Source organism: Trichechus manatus, unplaced genomic scaffold (genome assembly GCF_000243295.1).
Source record: "Trichechus manatus latirostris isolate Lorelei unplaced genomic scaffold, TriManLat1.0 scaffold00168, whole genome shotgun sequence".
Classification (NCBI taxonomy): Eukaryota; Metazoa; Chordata; class Mammalia; order Sirenia; family Trichechidae; genus Trichechus; species Trichechus manatus.
Window position 1 is genome coordinate 3,774,898 of NW_004444104.1, and position 20,809 is coordinate 3,795,706.

The 20,809-nt window shown below is 37.9% G+C and overlaps 1 protein-coding gene across 1 annotated transcript in view; it reads right to left on the minus strand.

Moving 5' to 3' along the window:
* Nucleotides 1–20,809, minus strand: part of LOC101349662 (phospholipid-transporting ATPase IB-like) — a 188,367-nt gene that overhangs the window by 150,512 nt on the left and 17,046 nt on the right. The window contains exons 3-4 of the mRNA XM_023740918.1: nt 4,917–5,016; nt 2,018–2,116 (exon numbers count right to left, since the gene is read on the minus strand). Coding sequence (XP_023596686.1) covers nt 2,018–2,116; nt 4,917–5,016 — 199 coding nt within the window. The remainder of the gene's footprint in view (nt 1–2,017; nt 2,117–4,916; nt 5,017–20,809) is intronic.

Below are 20,809 nucleotides of genomic sequence, written 5' to 3' on the forward strand. Positions count from 1 at the left end.
AATTGATTATAAATACATCTGTATATACACATACACATATACATATACAAGTCCTTGGGTGGCACAAACAATTAAGCATTCAGTTACTAACCTAAAGGCTGGAGGTTTGAATCCACCCAAAGTCACCTCAGGAAAAAAGCCCTGGCAGTCTACTTCAGAAAGATCACAGACATTAAAAACTGTGTGCAGTTCTACTCTGAAATACATGGGTCACTATGAGTCAGAATCAACTCTACAGCAACTTGTTGGTTGGCTGACACATATATGGCAACCTGTCACCTTTTCCTGTGACCCACAAATGAGCCTAGTGCTTGGATGAGATAAGAGTGTGGACTGACTCCCTTTTGCTGGGGTGCTTTGATCCAAAACACATCCCATAGCACCTAATGGGCTATCGGCACATCCCTCTCCATTTGCCAACATTCCCAGAAACTGCTTAGCTAAATGTGTGCATTGCATGGCACCTGGCCAACCCCACTTCTTTATCTGTTCCCAGCAGGAAAGGAATGAGGGCTCTCACATGCAGCACAGGAGGGGTGTGCACAGGACATCTGCCCAGTTCCAGCTGCAGGAAGCGACCCACCAGTGCCCACTAGTGAAGCTGACCTTCCTCTGTGTCTTCTCTATGTGTTGAAAGTATTGATCTATCCAATGCCTGTGTGTAAGTTGTGTCTTCACTGGCAACCTCAGACCTTGGCTTGGCACATGTATGTGTGTATGTGTGCGTGTATATACACATATACAGATATAGTACAATGCCTTGTACATAATAAATGCTACTTAAAATGTTGGCACATTATATATTGCTTATAATGACTATAGTGGTTAAAACATACAATGAGCAGTCCTAGATTTGATCCCAACCTAGCCTAAAGCTTTCGATCAAGATTAAAAAAACCTTTCATGTTATAAACTAACCAAAAGGCCAACAACTCAAACATTTTACTGATGACATATCTTTACGAGACAGTATGAATCAGGCAGAAGTATGTGAATAACAATAGCTGGCAATTTTGGAAAAAGAGCGCATGAACAGATGCCTCCTTTGCCATGAGACAAAAAGAACTGGATGGTGCTCAGCTACCATTACTGAGCATTTTGATCAAAGATTCTATAGAAGGATCTTGATCAAATGGGGGGAAAATGCAAAAAAGAAATTCTCATGACTCCAGACTTCCTGAACACCTGAAACCTATTGGCCTGAGATAATCTTTTAACCTTAAACCAAAAATATCCCCTGATATCCTTCTTCAAACCAAACTAGTAAAGAATGTCTGCCTTGAGCATTATGCTCTTTTAAAATCTATCTATATGGGATCAATTTGACAACAGCAACTCAAAAGATTAGACAGGAACCTTTAGGGGCAGTGAGTTTATGTTAATGAAGGAGGAACAACAGAAAAGGAGGGTGAGAATAGTGGCACAACTTGAAGACTGTCATCAATGTCACTTAGTTGTACATGCAGAAACAGATAAATTGGTGTATGCTTTGCTGTGTATCTTCTCAACAACAACACAATAAATAAATAAATAAAAAGAATGTGAGGAAGGAGGAAGGAGACTCTAATAAAGTGGCACCCGGTGTAGCAGGTAGGGTGAGAGCAAGTGGGAAAACAGTGTTAAGTATCTCCCTTCTTTTTCTCCACTACCAAAATCAGGTGGCTCACTTGAAGGTATGCCTGAGACAAGACTCAAGGAGAAATGATGGTACCACACGATTCATGTGCACATCCCTTATAGCCATTTAGATTGTCACTTATGGTTGAGGTTCTATCCCCAAAAATACGATCATAGCTATGAATATCACAGCTATTAAGTCCTGCTAGTCTCTCAAATAGATAAGCCAAAGGGTATAGAATTTAAAATTTGAAATCCCAAAAGTTTAGTTCACTCTTCAACTGCACACTTGAAGAATTAGACCAGTTTCAACCAACTACCTAAAAAAAAGAGCAATGAAGACAACATTTATACTCAATGCAGTAATTTTGAGTATTTCATTATCTAACAGTAAACTTACATAATCTTCTATAATTTCTTTGATGCCTGAAATCGTAAGAATAATCGTCAAAGGCAGCACAGTTGTATATTTTCCTGTTGGAGAGACATCTGAAATTTGCTGCAAAACAATCAGAGTTACACTATTAATCTTATAATAAATCCTTGTTATATTTTGCTTAAACTCAAAGTCACATGCTAGTGGCATGGCCAGACACCCCAACAATAGGCCCATTAAATGACAAGGGGAAGGAGACTCTTGGCATATCAATGCCCGCTTCCCTTCATGTGACTATATATTACGTTATGGAAAAGTCATCAGCAAACAACTAAATAACACTTCCCTCATTTATGTCACCTTTGCAATAGAGTAGAAATCTCATTCTGTTTTGAAGGGGATAATTCAAAATCTAAATGTTTGTTTAAAATAGCATCTTTCAGAACAGTTAAAGTCAGATAATCAGCCATTTTAACTGAACCTTTTTTTTTTTTTTTAATGTAAAGGAGAAAATTTTTGGAGGCCCGGTTGAATAAAGCTTTCAAGGTGAAAATTAATTCTGGCTAGTGTTCTGCAGGAGAACTGGTGGCTCAATGGTTAAGAGCTCGGCTACTAACCAAAAGGTTGGTGGTTCAAATCCACCAGCCACTTCTTGGAAACTCTATTGGGGCAGTTTTACTCTGTCCTGTAGGGTCCCTATGAGTCGGAATTGACTCAATGGCAATGAGTTTTGCTTTTTATTGTTTTTTTTTTAAAAGTGTTCTACAGCTACCACCCACCATTTAAAGTGTGAGAGATAAAACAATTCGAAATGAATCGAATGAATCGAAATTGAGGATGTGGTGGTTTTCTGATGAATGGAAGGTGTTATGGATTGAATTATGTTTCTGAAAAGGCTATGTGGAAGTCCCAACCCCATGCCTGTAAATATGACTGTTTGGAAACAGAGTTTTTCTTTTGCTATGTTAACGAGGTCATACCAGAGTAGGGTGGGTTCTAAACCTAATCCCTTCTGAGTGGTATCTTACAAAAGAACAGAACAGACCTTGAGACAACAGACGGAAGACAAATCTTGTGTGAAGATACATCTACAAGCAGCCAAGGAATGTCCAGGATTTCTGGGAGCCCTGGTGGCACAATGGTTAAGCACTCAGCTGCTAACCAAAAGGTAGGCTGTTCAAATCCACCCAGCGGCTCCGTGGGGGAAAGACCTGTCAATCTGCTCCTGAAAAGATTACAGCCTAGAAAACTGTATGGGGCAGTTCTATTCTGTCACATGGAGTCACTGTGAGTTGGCAGGGACTGGACAGCACACGACAACAACAGTTCTCTACTATAAGAACATAACATACTTTAATGAATCCTCATAGATGAACAGCTCCCATAAAGATTACAGCCTAGAAAACCTTATGGGGCAGTTCCACTCTGTCACATAGGGTCTCTGTAAGTCAGTATCAACTTCATAGCGCCCAACAACAACAGGAATAACAAGAAGCTGAAAGAAACAAGGATCTTCCCCTAGATCTCACAGAGAGAGAGAGAGAGAGAGAGAGAGCTTAGTCCTGTAGATGCCCTGAATTCAGACTCTTGTCCTTCAAAACTGTGAGACAATAAATTCTTGTTCCTTAAAGACACCCACTTGTGGTATTGTTACGGCAACACAAGGAAACTAAGACACAAGGTTAGCTGAGGTCTTGGGTTTGACCCTTCAGCTTTCCATATTTAGACAAGTTCTTAGGCCTATTTTAACAGAGATGGGCCTGTGTGTACTCTGTATGCTGCCTTATTATTTCTTGCTTTCTTTTTATTTCTTTGCACAGTGTAGCAAAATAGTGTCTATTTCGAAGCTCCCAATAATTCTTGTAATTACTTTCTAAGGAATCTGAGTAATAAAGGAAGAAAGTGGAGGGCACTTTAGGGTTGTTTAAAATAATAATTAACTCTGCCTTTGAAGTATCTCTTATATCTGTCCCAGTTTGCTGGGAGAAATGAAACAAATTATAATATGTTGTTGTTGTTGTTGTCAGGTGCTGTCAAGTCGGTTCTGAGTCATAGCGATCCTATGCCCAATAGAATGAAACACTGCCTGGTCCTGTGCCATCCTCACCATTGTTGCTATGCTTGAGCCCATTGTTGCAGCCACTGTGTCAATCCATCTCGTTGAGGGTCTTCCTCTTTTTTGCTGGCCCTCTACTTTACCAAGCATGATGTCTTTCTCCAGGGCCTGATCTCTCCTGATAACATGCCCAAATTATGTGAGACTAGCACAAAAGAATGAAATCACCATGGGCTGATTTGGAAAATCAGTCTTTGGAAAGGTTGGAAGGAAGAAGTTTTGAGCTGTACCCTTAACAGAATGGGGATATACATGCCATATATATGATTAGGGTCAGGTAATTGCATGGACCGAGGTCTGGAGATGGGAAGAAAATTGGAGAATTGTAAGGAGACTTGCCTGGTTGGATTCTGGGGTTCATGCTGGAAATAAAGTTGAATAAACAGAAGTAAACCAGATTATGGAAGGCCTTGAATTGAACTACTTTTAAAAGATGCTATTTTAAACCAACATTTGAGGTTGCTTTTTTTTTTTTTTTTTTTAATTATTCTTTGAAAAATAAAATAAGATTTTCTTATGATGGAGGTGACATAAATGACCAAAGCCAGTCCAACAATATCTCATTAAAGATCTCAGGATGAGCTGTGAACTAATTCATCTGTTGTATATTCACATGTTTTTTCAGCCAAAAATCTAGCGTCGGTGCCTGTTGTATAACTTAAATATCATAAAAAGAGTGCTTTCTTCTAATAGTATTTAAATCTATTCTCTACATCCAACACTTACTTTGGCTAAATGAACTTTTTGTTTTGTTTTTTTTTTAACTTTTTAAGACTTTTCATCTAATAACACATTCAAAAGTATTACCTGCAATATAGCAATGAAAAGGAAGAAAGCATTGGCAGCTTTGCGAAACTGCACATACAGATATCGAGGGAGAAATGACCACAAGCTGTACTTGGCTGTGCTATAGGTAAAAGAAAAAGACTAGTGTCAGTTAACATTCTGAACTCTAAAAAAACACTAATAAAAAATGCAAGAAGTTAGTTATGACTCAGAAGTGGATTAAAAATAAAACATTTGTTATAAAACACTGAACCTTTTCTAAAGATGTTTTGCCTTTTTTGAAAGCATCTGCTGTTATGTAAAAACAATTTCAGGATAAAAAGAAGAAGAATCTTCCCCATTTCAGGAACTAAGTGCTATGAATACAGTAAATATGGAGAATCAAGGATCAAAACCCTGAAAGTGGCATGTTGTCTAAACACATCAAAACGGGAAGTCAAACGCAGAGCTGAGTACCACCTTTCATTTCATTAATGATTGAGATCACCCAATAATTCATTCACTTAACAAATCCCTGGCTGGTGCAATGGTTAATGCACTTGGTTGCTAACCAAAAGGTTGGAGGTTCAAGTCCACTCAGAAAAAATGTCTGGCGATCTACTTCTGAAAAATCAGCCACTGAAAATGCCATGGAGTGACTGAATAAACAAAATGTGGTGAAAACATACAATGGAAAACAACTCTGCTGTAGGAGAAAGAAAGTCTTGATATGTGCTATGATATGGATCGAGCTTGAAGACATTATGCTGAGTGACATAAGTCAATCTTAAAAGGATTAATCACTTATATAAAAAGACAAGAAAAGGCAAGTATATAGAGACCAAAGTTTATTAGTGGTTACAAGGGGTGGGAGGGAAGAGGAAAGGGGAGGGAAGTTAACGGTGATGGAAAAATCACACTGAATAAGTGTAGGGTTGCACAGTCAATTATTATAATAGCTGTCAATAAACTGTACACCTGTAAAAAGTTGAATTTGCAAAAGTTGTGTGATAGATACATTTACAACAATGACAAAAAAAAAAAAGAGTAGCAGCTGAGGCTGCTTATGTACAACTAAAAATCTCATGGGATTTGGTTCCTTGGTTTGGATGTTTACGGTCATGGTTTCATGGGACATCCCAGTTAATTGGCCTATGAACATGTTTAGTGCTTCTGTTCTACCTCCTAGTTAGTTGCACAGTAACTGTGGTCTTAAAAGCTTGCCAGCAGCCATCAAAAGCATGACAATATGGTCTCTATTAGCCTGGAGCAACAGAGGAAGAAGGAGAGTCAGGAATAGGAGGAGGATATGGAATGTGTAGCTAATTGTTGCCATAAACAACTGGCTCCTTCGCCATGAGACCAGAAGAACTAGAGGATGCCTGGCTGTAATTACTGAACATTTTGACCAAAGATTCTATAGAAGAATCCTGATCAAATGGGGGAAAATGCAGAAAAGAATTTAAAATTCTTATAGATTCCAGACTTTCTGGAGCCGTGAAGGCTGAATGAACCCCTGAAAATATTACCCTGAAATAATCTTCACATCTTAAACCAAAAATATCCCCTGAAGTCTTCTTAAAACCATACTTTAGCTTGACTAATAAAAAATGTCTGCCTTGAACATTATGCTCTTTTAAACTATCTATGTGGGATCAAAGTGATAATAGCAACTCAAAAGATTAGATAGGACTCTTAGGGGGTAATGAGTTTATGTTAATGGAGGAGGAACAACTCAGAAAAAAAGGGTGAGAATGGATGCACAACTCAAAGAATATGATCAATGTCAGTGAATTGTACATGTAGGAACGGTTGAATTGATGTTTGTTTTGCTGTGTATATTCTCAACCATAACAACAAAACAAAAAAAAAATACCACGGAGCACAGTTCTACTCTGATACACATGGGATGGCCGTGAGTTGGAGTCTACTCAAAAACAATTGGTTTTACTATGTACCAGGCACTATTCTAGGTGTTTGAGATACATCAGGGATCACAAAGACCTCTGCCTGTGTGAGGCTTACATTCTGATAGAGCAAACAATAATCAATAAACATGATTATTATGAACATAGCTATATGTTAGAAGATGACACACAAGACTTATTCCACATTTTCTAATGGTCTATAATGCTTACAACTGTTAAAAAAAATTCAAAACTCGCAGAAATTGAAACATAAGATTTATTCTGAGCAGTTATTCTATATGCATATACGGAGACAATTCTGATTCCAAAAAAAATAGTAAATGGCTTGAAGTAGGCTAGTTACAATGAAGCTTATAAAGAGGAGGGAGAAGAATAGAAGATCAACCACCAGCTAATCCATGATTGATAGAACTCCTGCCCTACTCCTTTTACTGAGATCAACTGATATCAGATTACTAGGTGGTCTCTGGGCTGGCCGCTAAAAAGCTGTAAAATCAAAGTAAGACATCTGTTATTAATTTTTCTCTTTGATGTGACAAAAACTCCTGAACAGTGTCTGTCTTTTGGTTCAAGGAATAAAAACAGCCATCAGTCAGCCTCCCCTCTCACCCTCATGGGTGGTTTATCATTAAAAGATATCTTAAGTCCATTTCCACCCAAATGCCTAAGGCATATCATGGACAAAGAAAATCCTTGTGGGTGTGTGTGTGTGTGTGTATTTTCCATAATTAATCTGCTTTGTTTAACAAGTTTCTGGTTTAAAAATCAGGACTAAAATCAAAACTGCATGCATTCCAAATTATCAGACAGCAGTGCAGGGTGGGGTACAGAACAGGGTTCATAGCATTACTTGGTACAGGATGGAAGAAATTATGAAGGTCTTCAAGAGAAGGCCCAGGTCCCTGATCCTGCCATCACATGCCAACACCAGGCACTGCTGATTGACGGGCAGTGGGTTTGAAGGGACCTTGCCCCACTGGTACTATCCATTCTAGGAAGAGGGTGAGAGCAACTTTCTCAGTAGGGGGACAGGCAGACCTCCTGGCCCCAGAAGCCAGGGTTCATGTGTTATCTGTTTACATGGATGGTATGGGAAAGCGCTCTACTTTCTTTCTTTCCCATACCATCCATGTAAACAGATGACACCTGAACGCAGAGGGTGAGCGAAAAAGAGGAAGATCTTCAACAAGATGGCAAGACAGATTGACAGAGTGGGTACAACAATGGGCTCAAACATAGCAATGATTGTGAGGATGGCGCAGGACCAGGCAGTGTTTCATTTTGTTGTACAAAGAGTCGCTATGAGTCAGAACTGACTTGATGGCACCTAACAACAACATGGGAAAGCCAGCTGCCCAGCAGCAGGGCACCTTGGGGAGTGAGGTTTGGGTGCAGCTCCTCCAGCTTGGTGCGTCATCGTTTCAACAACTCAGAGTGAGCTCCCTGGGCCAATTTTAGATATTTCTGCTCATTGAGAATACAGAAAATAAAGAGAACAGTGTGGAAGCATAAAAAAAGAGTAAACAGACAGAACCATGACCAAATACATGAGTTATATATAATACATGTAAGTAGCAAAGTCTTATCAGAATGGGGCACAATGCAAAACCCAATTTGTAAGAAACAGTCCTACAATATGTCTGACAGTGGTTCCAAATAAAAGGCAAATTCAGATGTAAATCAGAAAGGGACAGGAGACAGAGAAAGGAAAGAAGAGAGGGAGGGAGGGAAGAAGAGGAAAGAAGTAGGAAGAGTACAATATTAAGACAGCACAAAGTTGATTTCAGACTAAAATATATTAAGTAGAAAAAGAAGATCACTTTGTAATCATTGAGAATGATCCACAATGAAAATACAAGTGCCATAAACCATCATACATCAATTAATATAATATTGAACTACAAGGTTAAAAAGTACAGAAAATACAAGATGGGATTGACAGACACATAAAAGTGAAGAATATAAAAATAAATCTCTCAATCCTTTCCCAAATAAAATGGTATTAAAGATTTGAGTAGAACTGTTAAAATGCTATATATGTATTTGTCAATATATAGTTAAGTGAACAGATACGTATACATATTACAATGTGCTTTCAAACTCTGTACTCTTAATAGAGAATATACAGTCTTTCAATATATTGAAGGCCTCTAATAATTAACCAATTTTTTTAATGCAATAATTTTTAAATAACAGCTAATTGTGAAAGAAAAAAATTAATGACAGCATCTTACTTTGATTTTAAGGGGGTTTTCTTACCCAGGAAACCAGAAATTGACTGTAAGAAAGCTTGACCCAAACTACAAAAGTACTGACTTTATTTTTTTTACCAGAAACTGTTCTGAAACATTATAAATTTATCTTTTCCAACTAGAAAAATATAGTTAGTAACAAACTCATTACCTTGTGATTTAATACAAAATATTGTGTGCTTCTTTAACTTTAATGTCAAGAGGTCTGATAGCTACAAATGGGTAAAGGACCAAATTTTCAAGAATTACCTTTTTAATGGTCAGTAACCATAAAGTACTTGGTCAGCACTGAAACTTGCATTCACTGAGAAAAAAATATATATATATTTAAGTTTCTGTGAAATCTCCAGTCCTCAGGAGCATTCTTTTTTTTTCCTTCATGCAGAGAAACTCTCACTCCCTTGATTTGCAAATGGTTTACTAAATCATGAAACAATCAAATATTATATTATTGTTTTGAGCTAATTCAAAGTTTTAACTTTTAATAATTATAACTAGCCTACTTTGAGCCACTTGTTTTTAGAAACAAAATGATCTGTCTTATGCATATAGAATGACTGCTCAGAACCCTATATTTTAATTTCTTTGTGTTTTGATCATTTTTAACATATCTCAAGTCATATTTCTTTGACCACAATGTAATAAAATAAGAGTTAAATAACTGAATTAGAAATAAAAAGGGAAAGAAAGATACTTGGAAAGTACAAAATTCTGGAATTTTTTAGCTCATTTTAGGATAAAATTAAAAATCTGAAATACTAACTACTAAAGTTCCAGTGTAAGAAAAGACAAATCAGCTGGCCCATATACAACTTCTTCAAATACACTGAGAATTTATATAACAAAAGAAACGTTATAAATTAGTTGGGACTGAAATAACTGGCCAACCAACTGGAAAATAAATGAAGCTGGATCTCTACCTCATTCTTTACACCAAAATAAATTCCATCCAGATGAAATATGTACAGTTAAAAAAGAAAAAAGATTGCCTAGGGCTGGGAGGTTGGGGAAAATTGGAAGTGACTGCTGACGGCGCTAACAGGTATGGAGTTTCTTTCTGAGGTGATAAAGACGTTCTAAAATTCGTTGTGGTGATGGTAGCACAATTCTGTGAATGTACAAAAACTGTACACAAAATGGGTGAACTGTATGGTGTATAAATTATATCTCAAACTTTTTTAAAAAACAAATAATTTTTTAAATGAAACCATACAAATAATAGAAGAGAATATGGATAACTGTTATATAACCTTGGAACAGAGAATTTCATTCTTAGTTCCACAGGAAAACCAGGAACCAAATGGCAAGGAATGAAATTTGACCATATAAAAATTCTGTTCAGAGAAAAAATGTATTGTAAGATTGAAAAACAAATAAAAAACAGGGAAAAATATTTGTGGCGCATATGAAAAAAAGTTGATCTCTCTGGTATACAAAGAGTCTTTAAAAATCATTAAGAAAGTACATATATAGCAGTATAAAAATGTACCTATGCCATGAGTAGGTTATTATCAAAAGACTAAATACAAATAGCCAATAAACATAAGATGAGTAAGTCAACCTCAGTAATAATCAAAGAAATAAAAACAAAAAGATTATTTTTTTCACTTTTCGGATTGGCCAAACTCAACATTTGTGAGGACACTAGGAAATGGGAACTCTCAAACTGACATTGTGATGCAAAATGGTATAATCTTTGACACATGCAAAAATATAAACAGAATATGCCTTCTGATCCAGATGTTCTACTCTGGTTAATTTACTGGAGTAGTCTATAGAATTAGAGATAATATAAAATGATAGAAAGAATAATGGGATTATAAAAAAGATAGATAATAGATTACTGATAGATAAAAGATGATAAATGAGATAGACAGAGAGAGATATACATTCAGGAAGGTGGGAGCCAGGGCAGCTACACAGACGTCAGCAAACAAGTTAGTGGACCTTCTCTCTGAAGGATTGTCTTAGTTATCTATTGTTGCTGTAACAGAAATACCACAAGAGGATGGCTTTAACCAAAGAAATTTACTTTCTCACAGTTTAGGAGGCTAGAAGTCTGAATTCAGGGTGCCAGATCTATGGAAGACTTTCTCTCTCTGTCAGCTCTGGGGGAAGGTTCTTGTCTCTTCAGCTTCTGTTTCCTGGTTCCTTGGAGACCTCCACATGACCTGGCATCAATCTTCCCCCATCTCTGCTTCTATTGTTTGCTTGTTTAATCTCTTGTATATCTCAAAAGAGGTTAGTTCAAAACACACCCTACACCAATCCTTCTTCATTGACATAACAAAGATAACCCATTTACAAAATGGGATTATAACCACAGGCATACAGGTTATGATTTACATCATGTATTTTTGCGGGACACAGTTCAATCTATAACAGACACTTTAATAAGATGACTTAGTCTCAAAGATTTTAGGTCTCTGCCTCTGCATTCAAGTTTCAAATTCCTAGAAGAGATGATCTGATTGGCCTGTCTTGGGTATACCTCAGGAATAATCAACTATGACCAGTACATATGGGTATATATGTTGGGGGCTGACGGGAGACTGTTAGAAGTGAATTGTCCATCCAGCCGCTAGAAAAATCATTGTCAGCCATTCACACTTCTAGGAATTCACCATAACAAGATTGATACATATGAAGTACACAAAAATCTATGTAGAAGGATACTCATTATAGTGTTAGGATATCAGTGAATGGTGGGTCAGATTATAAGTGTCTATTAGCAAAAAACTCATTATAAATTTATGATTCTTCAGTGGACTATTATGTCTCCACTAAATATGATCATGTAGATTTATATTTATTGACATGACATTGTTGAGTAATTAAAATAAGTGTCATGGTTTGAATTATGTCCCCCAAAAATGTGTGTATCAATTTGGCTAGGCCATGATTCCTGGTACTGTGTGATTTTCCTGTATGTTGTAAACCTCCCTCTATGATGTTAATGAGGGAGGATGGGTGACAGTTGTGTTAGTACTAGATTGTGTCCTGAGGCAATCTCTTGAGATATAAAAGACAGAAGTGAACAGTGAGACGGGGGACCTCATACCATCAAGAAAACAGTGCCAGGAGCAGAGCGCATCCTTTGGACTGGGGTCCCTGCACAGACAAGCTCCTAGTCTGGGGCAACACCGAAGAGAAGAAGACCGACAGAGAAAAAAAGCCTTCCCCTGGAGCTAACGCACTGAATTTGGACTTTTAAGCTACTTGACTGTGAAGAAATAAACTTCTCTTCATCAAAGCCATCCACTTGTAGTATTTCTGTTAGAGAAGCACTAGGTGACTAAGACAGAATTTGGTACCGGGAGTGGGGTACTGCTCACAGATACCTACAATGTGGAAGTGGTTTTAAAACTGTGAATGGATAGACGTGCGGCAGTGACAGAGGACCAGCAGCAGCAGAGAACCTACAGCAGCAGAGAAGCAGCAACAGCAGAGAACCAACACAGCAGAACCAGGAGACCAGTGCAAGACGGCTCTGGAGCCGACCCACGGAGTGAGAAAGCTGAATGCCTGTGAGCAGGAGGCTTCCTGGTGGAGTGGGGTGCCTCTGGGCACTTATCTGTGGGGCTAGGCTTGCCGACCCACAGAGCAAGGGAGCTGAGTGCCTGTGTGCACGAGGCTTTCTGGCGGAGTGGGATGCCTCCGGGCACTTATACCGGTGGAGCTACAGAGATTTGGAACACTTGCCCCAGCAGGGCAGATGCAGGCATGAGGCCCAAGGGCCAAGAGGCCACAAGAAAAAGAAGCAGAAGCTGAAGAGACAAGGGACACAAGAAGCCGAGCTGCCTCACTCTCAAAAGGTATGGCCATGACCTCAGGGGTTTCAAAGGGTAGAGCAATGGCCTCTGGTGCTTCTAAGGGTGGAGTCGCCACTCAGATGGACTGGGAGAATGGTGTGCCTAAAGCCAAGGGAGCAGAGTTGCTGTCCCAGTGGGCCTGGAAGGCAGAGCTGAAGCCCAGGGCCGAGGGGCCTCCACTCAAAATCCAAAGACTGTGGCCAATACCTAGAGTCTAGAGGGCAGGGCCATTGTGTAAATTGTCTCAGAGAACAGTGGATTATTTTTAAAGCCTTGAGGGCTAATGCAATGTGTTCTGCTGACTTGCTTAGTGCCTGTTATCACTTCTTTCGCTGCATTTTCTCCCATTTGTAATGGAAATGTCTAGCTTATGCCTGTTCTGCCATTGTACATTTGGAAACAAATAACTTGTATTTTATATTTCACAGATGAAGAGGAATTTTTGGATTTTGGGCTTGGAGTTAAGACTTTTGCTATGATATGATGGGGTGAAAATGTTTTCCATGTTGCAAGGATGTGATTTTTGGGGGGCCAAAGGGTGGAATGTCATGGTTTGAATTATGTCCCCCCAAAAATGTGCGTATCAATTTGGCGAGGCCATGATTCCTGGTACTGTGTGATTTTCCTGTATGTTGTAAACCTGCCTCTATGATGTTAATGAGGGAGGATGGGCGGCAGTTGTGTTAGGAAGGCAGGACCTGATCTACAAGACTGGATTGTGTCCTGAGGCAATCCCTTGAAATATAAAAGACAGAAGTGAACAGTGAGACAGGGGGACCTCATACCATCAAGAAAGCAGTGCCGGGAGCAGAGCGTGTCCGTTGGACTGGGGTCCCTGAGCAGAGAAGCTCCTAGTCCAGGGGAACAGCAAAGAGAAGAAGGCCGACAGAGAGAAAAAGTCTTCCCCTGGAGCTGATGTCCTGAATTTGGACTTTCAGCCTACCTTATTGTGAAGAAATAAATTTCTCTTTGTTAAAGCTATCCACTTGTGGTATTTCTGTTACAGCAGCACTAGATAACTAAGACAATAAGTTTTAAGACAATATTTGTAGTATAATCTGATAATATAAAATTGTATACCTGCATCTATGTGTGTGAATATATATATATACATATTGTCATGGATTGAATTGTGTTCCCCCAAAATATATGCAACTGGGTTAGGCCATAATTCCCAGTATTGTGTGGTTGTCCTCCATTTTGTGATTTTCCTATGTGTTATAAATCATAATCTCTGTCTGTGGTTAAAGAGGATTAGGGTGGGATGTAACACCCTTGCTCAGGTCACATCCCTGATCCAATATAAAGGGAGTTTCCCTGGGGTGTGGCCTATACCACCTTTTATCTTATAAGAGATAAAAGGAAAGGGAAGCAAGCAAAGAGTGGGGGACCTCCTATCACCAAGAAAGAAGTGCTGGGAGCAGAGCACATCCTTTGGACCCGGGGTTCCTGCACGGAGAAGCTCCTAGTCCAGGGGAAGATTGATGAGAGGACCTTCCTCCAGAACAGACAGAGAGAAAAAGCCTTCCCCTGGAGCTGACGTGCTGAATTTGGACTTCTAGCCTACTAGACTGTGAGAAAATAAATTTCTCCTTGATAAAGCCATCCACTTCTGGTATTTCTGTTATAGCAGCACTAGATAACTAAGACACAGACATATAAATTTTCAATAAATACTTAAAGTGATTATCTTGGTGTAGTAGAATTTGTGTTTTCCCTTTTCTTGTTGTTTCAATTTTTTTTACATTGTTCCAAATAGGCCCAATAGCTGAATTCCTATTTATAAGTTTTTTCTAGCATCTGTGAACTTATGCATAATTTATGATCAAGGTATCCTATACAACAAAGTCAATAACATAAACAAGTCTTATTATTTGAGTGTATTATTAATATCTGAACATTCACTCTCAAATGTAAGTATTCTTTATATGTTAAAATTTGATCAACCGATAGAAGTATAAATATATATGGCAAGAATAAAATGCTGCAATAATTAATGATTGTGAAATCTATTAATTTATGTACAAAAACAATGACTAAGAACTTTCATATATATTAAAAAAGGTTGATACTTAACATAAATATTGTGAGTTTTAACTAGATAACTTCATATTATATTGCCCTTGAGCCAAAATGTTCATAAAATTTTAGAAACAATACAACATCATTACTGAATATTTTGATGTAAGATTCTATAGAAGAATCCTGATCAGAAAGAGGAAAATGCAGAGCTTTTTGGAGCCATGGAGCCTGGATGAACCCCTGAAAGTATTTCTCTGAGATAATCTTTAAAGCTTAAACCAAAAAAGATTCCCTGAATTATACTTAAAACCAAACAATAGTTCATCTTAACGAGTAAAAAATGTTTGCTTTGAGCATTATGCTCTTTTAAGAACTATCTATATGGGATCAAACTGACAACAGCAACTCAAAAGATTAGATAGGAATAGTAGGGGGTAGTGAATTTATGTTAATGAGGGAGGAATAACTCAGAAAAAAAGAGTGAGAATGGTTAAACTTTAAGAATGTAATCAATGTCACTGAATTGCACATGTAGAAACAGTTAAATTGGTGTATGATTTGCTGTGTATAGTCTCAACAAGAACAAAATAAATAAAATTAAAAAAATACATCACAGAAAATATAAATTAGATTACTTCAAAAATTTTAATATTTGTGGTTAAATTTTCTTAATATTATTATTATTATTAAAGTTTAGTAAATATAATAAACTTTAAGAGTTGCTTTAATTTTTTTAAACTATTTATTCCATTTAGACCAGGAGTCTTTCAAAAAATTCTGTCTGGGGAATTCCTCAAAAAATCCAAAATTAGTAGTGTGGAGGCAAGATGGTGGATTAGTCATATGTACTAAGCCAACCTGCTGTGAAAAAGACCTGAAAAACCAAGTAAAACAGATACAGACATCAATCCTGGAACGCTGAACCTTAAATGAAGGGATAAAATATTAGATCGGAAGTCACTGAGGAGAAGAAGAAACTGATAGAAAAGAGGGAAGGAACAGACATATGGAGTAGAGGTTCCCAACCAAATAGCATGACTCAGCGTGCCCATCTTGGAACAAAACCAACAACCCTGCACACAGAAAGGCACCTCTATGCAATTCCCAATAGGAGATAGAAGTACTTCGTGGACACACACAGGGCTAAGTAAGAGCATGTTTGCTGGCTGCAACACAAGGAGAAGCCTAGACTCTCTCACCCAGTAACCACAGGAGCATGCTTCTACAACTCTCACCCCTCTGATGATAGTGGCTATGACCACCCCATTGCAGCAACCCCAACTTCTGGGAACCAGAGTACCAACACAACCTATTGCCCCCCTCCGTCAAGCCCCTTCTGTCCCTGCCTTCACTCCCCTCCTACCTCCCTCCTCCACCCAGCTGGCCACAGCCTCAAGGGGACACAGGCTGGATCCCAGGACTTTCCCCACCAGCCCCAGACCTCCCCACCACCTGCCACAGCCCTGAGAGGTCCTGGACCAGAACCAAGGCCTTTGCCCAAGGCCTCTGGACCCCCGCCCTGCAGACCACCATGGAGAGGGGACTGAGCCCAGATCCCAGGCCACACCCCACTATATTGGGACCACTCTGAAGACTGCCATGGCCCCACTTCAGCCCCCGGCACCAGATCATGCTGCAAATGACCCATCTCTGACCCTTCCCCACTTGCTGGACCTGCCCTGCTGCACTGAGTGACTGGCCCTGCAAACCTGGAGAAGATGGTGACAACTATCATGCCCACAGACAATCAAGCAACAAAGCATGCCCAACCACCTGACCAGACATAGCCAAACAAAACAAAAAAGCAGGATGAAACAAACAAACCTACAATGAATACCTCAGTGTCTCAAACACAGTAGAAAACATCAAAATACATTTAAAAAAAGAGGACAAGATGGCTCCAGTAAGTGACCAAAATAAAGCACCAGCTGACCTTCTGGCAGAAGAAAAGACACTGTGACTACCTGATATGGAATTCAAAAGTCTAATATTCAGGGCTCTCAAAGAGATTGTGAAAGAGAGCAAGATAAATGCGTACAAAAATCATGGAAAACACAGACAAAAACAATCCAAAATATCCAAAATCAAGAAAAACACAGACAAAGCAAAAGAAGAATTCAGGAAAAGGATACAAGAACAAAATTGCAAAATAAACAATTAGAAATCATACAAAAACAGCAATTAGAAAATTCAAAAGATAAACAACAAAATTTCAAAAATGGACAATGTAATAAGAGATTTTAGGAGAAAATTTGAAACAATGGAAGACAGAATCAGCAAAATTGAAGACAAATTCATAGATGCCACTTTGAGGAAAAATCAGAGAAAAGAATGAAGAAAACCTAAGAACTCTGTGGGACACAACCAAGAGCAAAAATCTGTGAATGATCAGAGGTGCAGAACTGGGGGAGAAAATGGAAAACACATTGAAGATTTGCTGAGAGAAAACATCCCTACTATTATGAAAAATGAAAAACTGACCATCCAAGAAGATCAACGAACCCCATATAGGATAGTCCACAAAAGAAAGTCATCAAGACATACTATAATCACGTCCACCAAATCCAAAGACAAAGAAGGAATCTTGAGAGCAGCTCAAGAAAAAAGAAAAGTCACAAAGGGGAAACAATAAGATTAAGTTCTGATTACTTGGCAGAAACCATGCAAGCAAGAAGGCAATAGGAAGATGTATATAAAACCTTGAAAGAAAAAAAACTGTCAACAAAGAATAATATACCCTGCAAAACTGTCTCTGAAATATAGTGGTGAAATTAGGACATTTTCACATAAACAGAAATTAAGGGAATATGTAAAAACAAAACCAAACTTACAAGAACTAGTAAAGAGAGTCCTTCAGTTAGAGAATCAACAACATCAGACAACAACCTGAACCTAGGACACAGTTCAGTATAAGCCAAACACAGACCTAGGTAATGAACTCTCAAATGTAAAACAAACTAAAAGATTCAAAACAGAGAACTAGAGCTGTCAATCTGTAAATGATGACATCAGAACAACAAAAGGGGAAATACACATTGCAGATATAGAATTTTAAAATGGAGAGGAAGTCAAGGTGATATCAAATAATAAAAGACTGTTTCAAACTTAGGAAGATAGGGTAACTTTCAAGGTAACCACAAAGAAAGCTAACAACTCTACTTATCAAGATAAAGAAGAAAAACATAATGTCTGAGTAAACATAAAATCTACAATAATGAAAGAAACAAAAAGAAATTTCACAAACTAAAGGAACTCAGCACAGGAGAATAAGAGGAAAAAAGAAAAGGTCAGCACAACAACAACAAAAAAAAAAACTACAAAATGACAGCAATAAACTCACACCTATTGATAATCACACTGAAAGTAAATGGCTTAAATGCACCTGTAAACAGACAGAGGATGACAGAATGGATAAAAAAAAAAATGACCCATCAATATATTGTCTACTAGAGACATACCTTAGAAACAAAGACATAAATATATTAAAAATCAAAGGATGGAAAAATATATATCAAGCAAACAGCAACCAAAAGAGGGCAGGACTGGCAATACTGATCTTCGATAAAATAGACTTTAAGGCAAAAACCCACTACAAAAGACAAGGATGGACATTATATAGTGACTAAAGGGACAATACCCCATGATAACATAACCTTAATAAATACCTACACACCCAATGACAGGGCTTCAAAATACAGAAAACAAACTCTTACAGCACTGAAAAGATAAATTGACAGTTCCACAATAATACTAGGGGACTTCAACACACCACTGTCAGGAAAAGACATAGCATCTAGAAAGAAACTCAGCAAAGATACAGAAGATCTAAAGGCCAAAATCAACCATCTTGACCTCATAAACATATATAGAACAGGCATCCAACATCAGCAAAGTATACATTCTTTTCCAACGCATATGGAACATTATCCAGAATAGACCACATCTTAGGCCACAAAGCAACGTTCAGCAAAATCCCAAACATTGAGATAATACAAAGCATCTTTTCTGATCACAATGAAATAAAAGCAGAAATTAATAACAGGAAGAGCGAGGGAGAAAAGTAAAAAACATGGAAATTGAATAACACTTCGCTTTAAAAACACTGGGTAGTAGAAGCAATCAAAGATGGAATAAAAAAAATTTCTAGAATCCCATGACAATGAAAACACATCATACCAAAACCTTTGGGACACAGTTAAGGCAGTGCTTAGAGGTCAATTTTTATCCATTGGTGCACACATCAAAAAAGAAGAAAGAGACAAAATAAATATTAGCCCTACAACTCAAACAAATAAAAATAGAACAGCAAAAGAAGCCCACGGCCACCAGAAGAAAGGAAATAATAAAGATCAGAACAGAAATAAATAAAATAGAGAATAGAAAAACAATAGAAAGAATCAACAAAACCAAAAGTTGGTTCTTTGAAAGGATCAACAAAATTGACAAACTATTGGCCAAACTGACAAAAGAAAAACAGGAGAGAAAGCAAATAACCCAAATAAGAAATAAAATGGGATATTACAAGAGATCCAGCTGAAATAAAAAGGATGATAATGGAGTACTATGAAAAACTGTACTCCAACAAATTTGAAAACCTAGAGAATATAAACAAATTTCTAGAAACACACTACCTATCTAAACTAATAGAAACTGAGGTAGAAAATCTGAACAGACCCACAAGAGAAGAGATTTAAAAGGTAATTAAAAAAACTATCAACAACAACAACAAAAAAAAAACCCTAGCCCAGATGGCTTCAGTGGAGAAAAAAATAATACACCATGATCAAGTGGGATTTATACCAGGTATGCAAGGATTTCAGAGTCTCTTCTGACATTCATTTTGGAATTTTCTTTCTTTCTTTCTTGTTTTTTAATGACCTTTTGCTTTCTTCATGTATGATGTCCTTGATGTCATTCCACAACTCATCTGGTCTTCGGTCATTAGTGTTCAATGCGTCAAATCTGTTCTTCAGATGGTCTCTAAATTCAGGTGGGATATGCTCAAGGTTGTACTTTGGCTCTCATGAACTTGTTCCAATTTTCTTCAGTTTCAACTTGAACAACTGAGCAATTGAGCAACTTTAACATACCCTGAGAAATTGCTTGTCTATTCCACAGTCAGCCCCTGGCCTTGTTCTGACTGGTGATATTGAGCTTCTCCATCATCTCTTTCCACAGACATAGTTGATCTCATTCCTAGGTATTCCATCTGGCAAGGTCCACATGTATAGTCACTGTTTATGTTGGTGAAAAAAGTATGTGCAATGAAGAAGTCATTGGTCTTCCAAAATTTGATCATACAATCTATGGTGTCATTTCCATCACCAAGGCCATATTTTTCAACTAATAATCTTTCTTTTTTATCTCCAACTTTGGCATTCCAGTCACCAGTAATTATCAATGCATCCTGATCGCATGTTTGATCTATTTCAGAATGCTAAAGCAAAAGGAAGAAATGACGAAGTAAAAGAAGTGAACACAAGATTTCAAAGGGCGGCTTGAGAAGACAAAGTAAAGTATTATAATGACATATGCAAAGACCTAGAAGTAGAAAACCAAAAGGAAAGAACACACTCAGCATTTCTCAAGCTGAAAGAACTGAAGAAAAAATCCAAGCCTCAAGTTGCAATATTGAAGGATTCTACGGGGAAAATATTAAATGACGTAGGAAGCATCAAAAGAAGATGGAAGGAATATATAGAGTCACTATACCAAAAAGAATTGGTCGACATTCAACCATTTCAGAAGATAGCGTATGATAAGGAACCGATGGTACTAGAGGAAGAAGTCCAAGCTGCACTGAAGGCATTGGCAAAAAACAAGTCTCCAGGAATTGATGGAATACCAATTGAGATGTTTCACTAAACGGATGCAGCACTGGAAGTGCTCATTCATCTATGCCAACAAATTTGGAAGACAAC